General features: G+C 38.9%; 1 protein-coding gene across 7 annotated transcripts in view; it reads left to right on the top strand.

The window, feature by feature from the left end:
• The window catches only part of PLCB1 (phospholipase C beta 1), a 722,355-nt gene that overhangs the window by 465,946 nt on the left and 244,358 nt on the right, over positions 1-12,051 (top strand). For all 7 annotated transcript variants that reach the window (XR_012374115.1, XM_025876536.2, XM_073878364.1 and 4 more), the window contains exon 4: positions 3,331-3,468. Coding sequence is in view for 6 of the 7 variants with exons in the window: in XM_025876536.2 (XP_025732321.1) it covers positions 3,331-3,468 (138 nt within the window). In the remaining variant the exon portion in view is untranslated. The remainder of the gene's footprint in view (positions 1-3,330; positions 3,469-12,051) is intronic.

A 12,051-nucleotide genomic window follows, 5' to 3' on the forward strand; every position in this document is an offset into this window, starting at 1 on the left:
GAGCAGAGGCAGAGGGAGAGTCAGACTCCCCGCTGAGCAGGGAGCCCAATGAGGGGCTCAATCCCAGGACCCTGAGATCATGACCTGAGCCGAAGACAGACGCTTAACCAAATGAACCACCCAAGCACCCCCAGAATTATTTTCTATTCTGGCACCTTCTCTAAGTGCTCTCTACTTGCCTTGCATTCCTATAGCTCAAGGACAACTCAAGTGAACCCCTTGACTCCCACCCCTAGTCCATACAGTTCTGAGAGATGGCACTCTTTAATCAATCACTATAAATAAGTGCACAAAAGTGGTTTTTTATTGTTATGTTAATCACCATACATTACATCATTTGTTTTTGATGTAGTGCTCCATGATTCATTGTTTGTGCATAACACCCAGTGCTCCATGCAGAGTGTGCCCTCTTTAATACCCATCACCAGGCTAACCCATCCTCCCACCCCTCTCCCCTCTAGAACCCTCAGTGTGTTTTTCAGAGTCCATAGTCTCTCATGGTTCGTCTCCCCCTCCGACTTACCCCCCTCATTCTTCCCCTCCTGCTATCTTCTTCTTTTTTTTTTCTTAACATATATTGCATTATTTGTTTCAGAAGTACAGATCTGTGATTCAACAGTCTTGCACAATTCACAGTGCTCACCATAGCACATACCCTCCCCAATGTCTATCACCCAGCCACCCCATCCCTCCCACCCCCTACCACTCCAGCAATGTCCACAATAGCCAAACTGTGAAAAGAGCCAAGATGTCCATCGACAGATGAATGGATAAAGAAGATGTGGTATATATATATATATATATATATACAAACACACATATATATACAGTGGAATATTATGCAGCCATCAAAAGGAATGAGATCTTGCTATTTGCACAAAAGTGGTTTTAAAAGACATGAGAAGTCTTTTTTAGTCTCAGTAAAGTAATACAGACTGAACAGAAAATGTTCTGGTTTTAGGGACTGTGAGCCAGGAACTTCAGATGAAGACCAAATGCATATGAAAAAATATATTTTGGTCATCTGAATGACCAAATTTATTTTTCTTATAAATCACAATATCGCAGATAGACTCTGTAATCATTGAATCAAAACTTGTGATTTATAAGTTTCAGATGGTTTCTGAGAATTACCTTTCTCTTCCAAGTATACAAAAAAAAATATTAAAAGTACTGATCATTTTCTTTTCTAATCTTGCCTCAAACATGTTCAAAAACTGTGATGCAAACCAACAAAGCAAAAAAAAAAAAGTGACAAAAAAACCAGACTCTTAAATCCAGAGAACAAGCTGGTAGTATCCAGCAGGGAGGTGGGTGGGGGGATGAGTGATATAGGTTAAGGGGGTTAAGTACAATTATAGTGATGAGCACTAAGAAATGTACAGAATTGTTTCATCATTGTATTGTACACATGAAACTAACATAACACTGTATGTTAATTATACTTGAATTAAAAATTAAATAAAAATTTTTAAAAATCAGGATGCAATTAAACGTGTCACAGAACAGCTAGAATCATTCTTTATTAGCCTTCACAGAAAATCCCTTCTTCCTGAACCTTTTCTTTTAATCTTTCATTAATGCTAGAATGCTAAAAATTTCCCTTTTTTGTTATTGTTTACTTTATGAAATTTTTCCTCTATTCCTCTCCTTTTCTAGGTCATGCAAATTGATGTTCTTGTGATAACATTTGATCTTTCTAGGAGGCTTGATGTACTTGATAAGTTCCCAACTTGTTAGTGGAGTTGAAGTTTTAGTTATATTGGGCACACCTTTGAGATGGATTTTTCTCTCTTCATAACTTACCTGAAAATGTTCCTCTTTACACAGCCAAACAGGAGGAAGTTTTATTAACTAAGAATTAATGGCAGTAAAATAATGGCAATAAAAGAATTTAGCTGGGAAGGTTTTGTTTATTTTCTTTCTTGTTTTTTTAAGTCCACTTTTTCTTTGTAAGGACGCTGTGAATAAAAGCCTCAGAAAAGAGATCAGAATAATCAGGTCCCATTGGCCCAGCATTTAGCTAAATAAATAAGAATATAAATTTATTCCTTGCTCAGAAGCTGGCTGCAGATTGGATAACTGATTGATTTGATGTTAATTTTCTGCATGGACTTCTTATTTCCTCTGAGGGGAAAATGAATTCAGCCAAGGTGAATGAGTCCTGTTTTAGGTCTTACTTTCAATTTGGGAGGTTCGGAAACCTCCCAAATCTAGCAGGACTAGATCTCCAAGGGATCTTCACTTATGGTATCCCAAAGAATGGAACTTGCTCTGAAAAGACTGCAGAAGTTCTCTCTGTCCAAATCCCAGTATGTTCTGAGGATGGAATTGAAATGAACATATTCATGACAGGTGCTGCCATTTTGCCCAGTCTAACAGCCTATTTCTTTACAACGTAACTCCGTGTTGGAGAAGGTCCAAACTGTGACTCTCAGCCATGTTTCTGCCTCAGCCCTAGATATCATTATCATGTTTTGATTCTACAAGAATCACCTTCTTCATCTTAATGTGTCATGAATTGAGGAGAGAGATGAGATTTTGTATTTCACTATGTGATTCATGGGATGATTGGAGGAAATAGAGGGAGAATTATGGCACATAAAAATATGCTACTAAAGGACATATGACAAAGAGCTATTGACTGAGGACCATAATTCTTATTTTTTCTGGGTTTATTGAGGTATAATTACCATATGACATTGTGTAAGTTTAAGATGTACAACATGATGATTTGATGCATGCATATAATGCAAGATGATTGCCACCACAGCATTAGCCAACACCTCCATCACATAACATAATAACCATTTCTTTTTTGTAGTGAGAACGTTTAAGATCTACACTATTAGTATCTTTCCAGTATATAATACAGTATTATTAACTTTAATCCTCATGCAGTACATTAGGTCCTTAGAACTTATTCATCTTGTATCTGGAAGTTTGTACTCTTTGAACAAAGTCTCCTCATTTTCTCCACACCCCCTGCCCCTGGTATCCACCTCTCCACTCTCTTGTTTCTCTGAGTTCACCTTTTTTTAAAAATTCTACATGCAGCATTTGTCTTTCTCTGTCTCACTCATTTCACTTCATATAATGCCATAAGGACCATAAGACTTGAGTAAGAAATTCTCTCTCCATAACCTTTCAGCAAGTTACTTTACCTCTCTGGGCCATGATGGGGTTTGGGACTTCAATCATACTGTTTTTTTAGTAAGAATAAAAAGCAATTTTGTTCTGAAGCCCTTCTAGGTCTAATGCTTTTAAAACTATGCTACCATGTTGGAATTTCTAGGTATAGACTAACTTTTTTCAATGTTTATTACCCAGGACCCCAAATTACGTGAACTTTTGGATGTGGGGAACATCGGGCGCCTGGAGCATCGCATGATAACGGTGGTATATGGGCCTGACTTGGTTAACATCTCCCATTTGAATCTCGTGGCTTTCCAAGAAGAAGTGGCCAAGGTACGGTAGATAGAAACTTCTGACGTTTGTCACCTCACTCTGAATCCTTATGACATTGTACTGATGCCTGCAAAAGATTTTTTTGTCATATTTAATATGTGTTAAAATTACATCTGAAAATAAGTCAGCTGCCACGTAGAAATGTAATTCAAATGCTTCCAAATAATGGCATCTACTAAGAATTATGGAGATTTTTCATTAGGAATAAGGCATTTGATATAATTTCTTTGCAGAAGAAAATATAAGTGAAACCATTTTTTATTTCACCTAAACACCTTGTCCTCACACATTCTCTCTTAGCCTCATCCCAAACCACTTCTGACCCCATCTCCTTTCCAATCCTCTCCTTGAGAGCAGATATCTTTGACAACTTTTAACTTCTTTTACTCTGCATAGCCCCTAGCCCACCACCATGCACATGGTAGCTGCTCAATGAATATGAGAAGAAATAAAACAATTCCAAAACAAAAATTTCAAATAATGACAATAAATAACATTTATTCAGTTACAGATTAGAATAGTAAATTAGGTCCTCTCCATTAAGGACTTGCTAATTTACTAGCATAGCAGGCCTTTCAGATACGTACAGAAATAACTAGAATACAGGCAAGATCTATCAAACAAGAAACCATTAATTTCTGGGAACCCTGGACTCCACTTTGATGTTTTCTCTAGAATAGTCCAATTGCCATGAAAATCAGAGCACTGAAATGAACATATCAAAAGAAGGGCTTTCTTTTTTCATGTTTACAGTTCACAGGATACTAATGATGATCCTTACCCTTCATACCTTCCCTTCAAGAATTAAGAATATGAATCAAAGAATACTTTTAAGTCTGTATGTCATATCTGTGCCATTATAGAACTTCTCGTGTCAAGGATCACAACTATGGGGTCATGTCAAGCCAGTCATCATTATGATTTATACATTTTTAACCCTTAGTGGTCTGACATTTCTTTGAGCTACACCAGAAGTAATGACCTGACCTCTAATTCTTTAGTGATTATGGTAGAGGCTTATTTCCAACATTTACATGACATCAACTTTACTTCTTACAAAGGAATGAATGAAATGCTAACCAGTTTTAACAGTGTGAGGTCTTTAGAAACTACTCTCCAAGACTGTGTTACAGACCTAGTCTACTTTCCCTCTGAAAGAACCAAGTCATTCATTTGCTTCTGTAGTATAACTTGCTTTGACGTTTGGAGAGACTTCAGTTTTATGGAACATTCAGCGTGACAGCGTTATATTTGCCTAGCAAGAATTCTTATTCTGGTGTACTGTTAGTAATCTGCGAGTTGTATATACTTCATTTCTTAGTATATGGATGGATGGTTGGATGGATAGATGAATGAACATGGATAAATAAATAGTAATGATTTGCAAAAATATTTTTAAAGTAACTTTCCCCAAATACAACCATATTCAGTTTAAAAAATAACCAATTCAGGAGATTCATTAACTCTCAGAAACATTCAATAAATGACAGTGACTTTCAGGGAGGCTTTTACTAAGAGTGAATATGGATTTTATATTAGAAACCAATCTACATATCTTATACTGCATTAAACCTTTGTGCAGTTACGTTTAAAACATACTCAATTTCCTCCTCTGTGCACTCCTACCCACTAATTTTGTTTGGGGATTTTGATTTCTGAGCCCTATAATATTCCCCATCAGGACTGCATCTGTAGACATTTTTTCAGCAGCAACTTGATGTTCCTGGTATAATTAATGAGGCTACAGAATATGTTTTGCTTTTCCTGCCTTCCCGGTAGGGTATTTTTTCCCCACTGAAATTGCTCAGCCAGAAGGTTAAGATTTGCAAACACCACTTTACTCTGAAAACTTACTTTCCCTCCTTCTAATTGTCAGTATTGTGTCATAACATCACACCTTTTATTTAATCTCTGGGGCCCATTATGTACATGATGCTTTGTGTAGTGCCAACACCAAAGGAGACAGCCTCTCTCATTATGTACAATGCCTGACAGAAACCTGAGCTGCTTTGAAACTCGAATGTCTCCAGAAGAAATTATTTACAAAGGGATTCTGGCTCATTCATTCATTCAACACCTATTTGTCAGTTGCCTTCTCTATGCCAACCACAATTCCAATGTTAGGAATACAACATTCTAGAATGCTGAGAGCCAGCATTCTGGGAGAAATAAACAGATAAATCACAATTATGAAGGAAATATATTGGAAGTTAGATGGAGATCTGTGTGGAAGAATAAAGCAGGAGGAGAGGGCATGAGTAGGGGAGATGGGGAAATGCAGAGAAGGGAAAAAATCTGAAGGAAGTTGCTCAATTACAACAATACCATAGATTTCTGAGAAATCCCTTGGATCAACTTTAAAAATTAATCAGAACTAGACCTTGAACTTTCCTAAATATATTATTCCAGATCTGCATGCTTTCTTTCTTACATAAATCACTTGAATTTGAACTTTTTATTTATTCTTTAAGACAAGTGACTCCTAAAAGATTGATAGGGGAGAACACCGTCTTTCAATTTTTCTCTCTGTAGTTGGACTAAAAATGTGGTATCTCTTGCAATTATACAACAGTCATAATTTTTGTTATGGAGCTTGACTTTCCAACCACTCTGTACCCTAAGTGTTAGCTTTCCCTGCTCCCTGGAGGGGCACTCCTTTTAATGTGCCAGGGAAATAGATGATTTCACCTTTGCCCTCTGAGTCGCATACTTCTCCCTGCATCCTCAGCTCCCCTAGGGACCAATGGACATGTACACATTTATTACCCCCTGGAACTCCTGGACTTCTGTTCCCCTCCATGGGATGCCTGACCTCTCCCGGGGGCCATGGGGAGGAGGTGAATATCACCACCCTTCCTTTTACTGTTCTACCATTAACTTCCAATAGTTCTCTGCTGCCGGCTACATGACTTGAGTGAAGGTATCAGCAAAGGAAACTAGCCAAGGCAGCAGAAGTTGATCCTTGTGTTGTGATATGGGCTTCTGAAGGACTTTGACTTTTATTGTGAGGAAGATGGAAGCCATTGAGGGTTTTGAGCAGAGGATGGACGTCACCTGACTTAACCCTTTAGTCAATAATAGACCACCTGGGGAGAGGCAATAATGGAAACAGGGAGACCAGTGAAACTACTAAAATATTTGAAGTGAGTTGTTAGTGACTTGGACCAATGTGGGGCTGCAGAGGAAATGAAAAGGAGTCTATATATATACATATTTGAAAGCAGAATTGAGAGCAGAGGCTTATGAATTGTATGTTGCATGCAAGAAAAAGAGAAGAATCAAGGATGGATACTAGAGTTTTGGCCCAAGAGAAATACCACTTACATCATTGGGAAAATCTAAAGTATAACACATTTGGGGGTATATAGTAAAGGTTCAGTTTTTCATGTTCAGATTGAAATCATTATTAGACACTCAAGTGGATATGTTGAGTTGGATATACGAGTCTGGAGCTGAGTGCCAAATATAATACATTAATTTGGAAGTCATCAGGTTATACATAATATTTAATGAGACTGGATGAGATCAGCCAGGAAGTGACTATAGATAGAGAAGATGTCCAAGACCTGAGTCATCGCTACTCCAACATGAAGAGATTGAGATAAGAAAGAATCAGAAAAGGAGGTCAGTGAGGAGGCAGTGAGGTAGTATGTGTCATTGGAAGCCAGGTGAAGGAAATATTTCAGGGAGAAAAAAGTGATCAATAATAGGGTCAAATGCTGCCCAAGATGAAGACCAAGAATGGACCATTGCATTTAATGACATAGAGGTCACTAGTGACTTTGATTAGAGTAACTTCAGTGGAGTGGTGAAGTCAAAACCTATTGGAATGGAGTCTGGGGAATATTGACAAGAGAGAAAAAAAGAAGCCAAAAAGATCGCTCTTTTGGGGGCGCCTGGGTGGCTCAGTCGTTAAGTGTCTGCCTTCGGCTCAGGTCATGCTCCCAGGGTCCTGGGATCGAGCCCCGCATCAGACTCCCTGCTCAGCAGGAAGCCTGCTTCTCCCTCTCCCGCTCCCCTTGCTTGTGTTCCCTCTCTTGCTGTCTCTCTCTGTCAGATAAATAAATAAAATTAAACAAAAAAAAAAGATTGCTCTTTTTTAGAAGCTTTGATATGAAAGACAGCAGACAAGTAGGAAGCAAGGTCCAGAAATGGTTTTTAAGATGTGAGAAGCAACAATATACATGTATGCTAATAGGAATGGTCCCATAGAGGGAAAACAATGTGCCGATGTAGGAGAGAAGAATTGCTAGAGCAAGTCCTTGAGTAGGAGATGCAGTAGGATCTCATGCAGAGCTCAGTAAACTACAGCCTAGGGGCTACATCTGGTCTACCACCTGCTTTTATACTTTTATTGGAACACAACAATGTCCATTTTCACATGGTGTCTATGGCTACTTTCTCTAGACAGAGATGAGTAGTTATGGCATAGACCATATGGGCCACAAAGCCTAAAATATTCACTGTCCGGTCCTTTATTTAAAAAGTGTGTTGACCCTGGCCTAGTTCAGAGATAGAGTAGCTAAGCTCAGACAGGAGCAAGAGCATCTCATCAAGAAGAGAAGGAAGAGTGGAACATATTGGTAGAGATGACAGTAAGGGGTACACATAATGGAGAAAGTTGAAGACATTTTCTGATTGCCTTTACTTTCTCCGTGACAAAGGACACAGAAGTCAGCAGCTGAGAGTAAAGATGATCTGAACCCTCAAGTCTTTCTCAGCACCAGTTGGTGCATTTCTTTGAAGGTGAACAGGGACTGTGAAAGCAGATCATTCACATCAGCCCCCCAAATAGTGTTGTTTTGAGCATATTAACCAGTTTATCAGATCAATACAGATTCTTCCATTGGTCAAGGAGCTTGAAGAAAAACACAACTGTCTTCTACCTGCCCAATTCCAGACTCTTTTTTGAATATTCTGTTTTTCTTTGAGGTGAGGGGCTACTCAGAAAGAGACTTCTAGTTGTGAATACTACCCCGTGTAGTCATGCAGCTAAACAGCATTGCAGTCATGTCATAAAGAAGATTGCTCTGAGCCAGGGGCTGGGGTTTACAGGATTGCCTGGTGGCGTTTACCTTCAGGTTGCAGGTATTCAGTGTGTATATGTTGGGAGATCACTCGTCACTGAGAGAATCTCAGCAAGGAAGGAAATCTGTCTCATGGTTAACAAGGAGGATTCCCAGGGTGCAAAGATAGCATGTCTTCCCCCTGGGTTCTGCTTCCTTTCCATGGCTGGATCCCTAGGAGCTCATGCCCTCCCTCAACCTCCCGAACTCTTATCTCGTCTTTGTTCAATGCAATATATTAGCAGCATACCCTATCACCCTAAGAAAAAGGATTGGAGAGTTAGTCTCTGATATTCAGTCCTAAATAGTTTGACACTCTGATAGGCCCTCTGGATGGACATATTGTTGAACCACTGCCTAGTTTGGCAAATTTCCATCCAGGTGTTGCTCCAGTGTATGAAGATGCAGTGGACTGAAACAACAAGGATCCAGTGGGTTAAGAATGAGATGCCTCATGACAGAATTCTGCAGGGGAGAGTTTGTGTTCATTTCTCTGCACAAGGTTTGGCAGATGCCATTGCTTTCCACCCTAAACTCTTTACACACTAAATTCTCTGGAACATGTATAAATAGGAAAAACACGCAACTTAGCGGGAACTTAGCCAGATTGTTTTTTAATTCTTCACTGAAAAGCACTGATTATGACTATTTTGAAGATTTTTTTAAAAGATTTTATTTATTTATTTGACAGAGAGAGACAAAGCAAGAGCAGGAACACAAGCAGGGGGAATGGGAGAGGGAGAGCAGGCTTCCCGCTGAGCAGGGAGCCCAATGCGGGGCTCTATCCCAGGACCCTGGGATCATGACCTGAGCTGAAGGCAGACACTTAAAGACTGAGCCACCCAGGCACCCCAATATAAGTTGATAGATTTTTGAAAAGACAACACACCCATGTAAATAGCACCCAGATCAAGAAATAGGGCATCACCAGCACTCCAGTGTCTACCCTACTAACATAACCATAATTTTTTTTTAGAGAGAGAGAGCATGAGCAGGGAGAGGGAGAAGCAGACACCCTGCTGATCAGGGAGCCCCATGTGGGACTTGATCTCAGGACCCTGAGATCATAACCTGAGCCAAAGGCAGACGCTTAATGGACTGAGCCACCCAAGGGCCCCTAACACACCCCTATTTTGACCTAGAACTTTATAGATTCGTTTTACCTATTTTTATAATCTCTGTAAATGGAATCAAGAAACATGTTTTCTTTCTGGTCTGACAACATTATTATTATTATTCAACATTATATTTATGAAATCCTTCTGTATTTTTTTACATGTGGTTATAATTTAGTTCATTCTCTTTGCTAAAGAGTATACTATAATTTATTTATCTCTTCTAAGGTTGATGAACATTCAGGCAATTTCCAGTTTAGGACTATTATAAGTAGTGTTGCTATAAACATATGCCTTTCTGTGAGATATGTGTTGCTGATCATAGATCTTCATATGTTCAGCTTTCATAGATAATGGCACTTTACCAAACTGTTTGAGCCAATTGGTATTTTAAACAGTAATTCAAACATGCAAAAATAATGTTTAATAACGGATGTCTGTATGTTAATTTATTACATTTTGACGTCATAGAATAATGAGCTTTCCAAAGATATGCTCTAGAAAGTGAACATCAGCCTTGAATGGCTGTTATTTTAGACTTTTCGGGGAACCTCTGCCATGTCTGCAGCTATGAATGTCATAGAAAATACAGTTCACTCATTTTGAGGGTATGACCTGGAATTCCCTGGAAATTTTCCTTGCTTGCTTACCCACCATGCAAATAACTTGCAAGGTCTCTGAATTTCCTAACTAACTCTCACATTTCTTTCCTTATCCCTCTTCCCCCTGCTATGTTGGTCAAATTCTTGACAGGTCTCACCTATAGGCAACTTCTACCTACTTTCTTAGAACCCTCTCTTTGCTCTCCAACTATATGTGCCCATCTGCATAAGAATGATCTTAAAAAAAAAACCCTGAAACCTGATCATGCTTGAAATCTTTTTCATTGCTTATTACCTACAAAAGGAAGTTTTCTGTCTATTTCATTCATTCATTTAGTGAACAAATATTTACTGAAGGCCTAGTATGTAACAAGCATCTCGGTGGACACTGGGGATTGATTAGTGACCAAAACAAACAGCCCGTGCAGTTGCTGATAACTCACCACTTGGACCCTTGTACCGTTCTGCTCCAGTAGCTCCTAACTACTTGTGATTCTTTCTGCCTTTATAATTTTAATTTTCGTGCCTTCTGAATTGTGTGCCTTGCTAGACTTCCCTTCTCCATTTTGTCCACTAGGAGAACTTCCAAGCCTCCTTAGGGACTCAGCTTAAATACAACTCATCCATCTCCCCCTCCATCCCATTATCTCCATGAATAATGGAGTTTCCTTCTATGCTCTTTGGTGAACCCCATGGATATTTTCTGTGTCATTTATCACACTGTAATTATCTGTCAGTGTATCCGAACCCTACCTGGGATTTGTGAGCTACTTAAAGTCAGAAACAATAGCTTACTCATTTCTATGTTCCCAGGATCTAGCTTAGGTGTGTATAGTAAGTGCTCAGTACATGTGTGTTTGAGGAAACAAGAAAGGAAAGAGGGGAAGAGAAAGGGGAGAAGGGGATTTTGAGCCCTTGAAAACAATTGATAGATCATGAAAAATTTTAAGCCATGGGAACTTGGAACACATGTACTCTGATCTTCTCATTTTTTAGAGTTGAAGAAATTGAGGCCCCTTAGCTGGGGTTGCTCCAGGCCCTTTCTTCCCAGCACGGATCTCTCTCCACGGTTTGCCAGGGTTTTCAGTGGGAGTAAGGGATGGCACTAACCACAGTGGCTTCCATTCTGTTCATCTGTCCCAAATTCAACCTTGTTCCTGCTTATGGAGTCATGGTCCCTATCACCCTCCCACACCCACTAGTTACAATGGCTTTGAATAGCCAAATAATTGAGGCCTTTTAGGTGAAAGGTATGAAAGAAGGTGTTACGGGGGAGGGGTGCTTTTTTTTTTTAAGAAAAAAGAAATCATTGTCTACAAAATGAAATTGGAAAAGAGAAGAGAAAGAGGAACCAGTGAAAGGATCTGCCACAGCCACCACTAGCTATTCCTGATCTAGAACTTGATGAACTTGATTCATCAAAAACTGGGAATTCTCTTAGACATTCCTCCAAATTAACAGTGTATTTAAAACTGACCTTAAGAAACAAGATTTATATATATATATATATATATGATATATAATTATATATATATATATACATATAATTCTGAGACATATACATTGAGATAAGAATTTTCAGACACTAATATATTCTGTACAAAATACGCAATTTATCCCTTTAACTAGGACCAGTTTATGGTGAGTGAGCAGTGGGTGTAGGTCTGATTTTCTTTAAACAAAAATGATTAAGAAGAAGAATGAGGTATCATACATTGGTTTCAGCAGTGTATTTTGGAACATAATGGAAAATTGTGCAAGACCTCCTCGGGGGTAGAATATATATGCCAAAGGATCGCC

This window comes from Callorhinus ursinus, unplaced genomic scaffold (genome assembly GCF_003265705.2).
Source record: "Callorhinus ursinus isolate GAN/ISIS: 27379988/994484 unplaced genomic scaffold, GSC_fseal_2.0 scaffold29, whole genome shotgun sequence".
Classification (NCBI taxonomy): domain Eukaryota; kingdom Metazoa; phylum Chordata; class Mammalia; order Carnivora; family Otariidae; genus Callorhinus; species Callorhinus ursinus.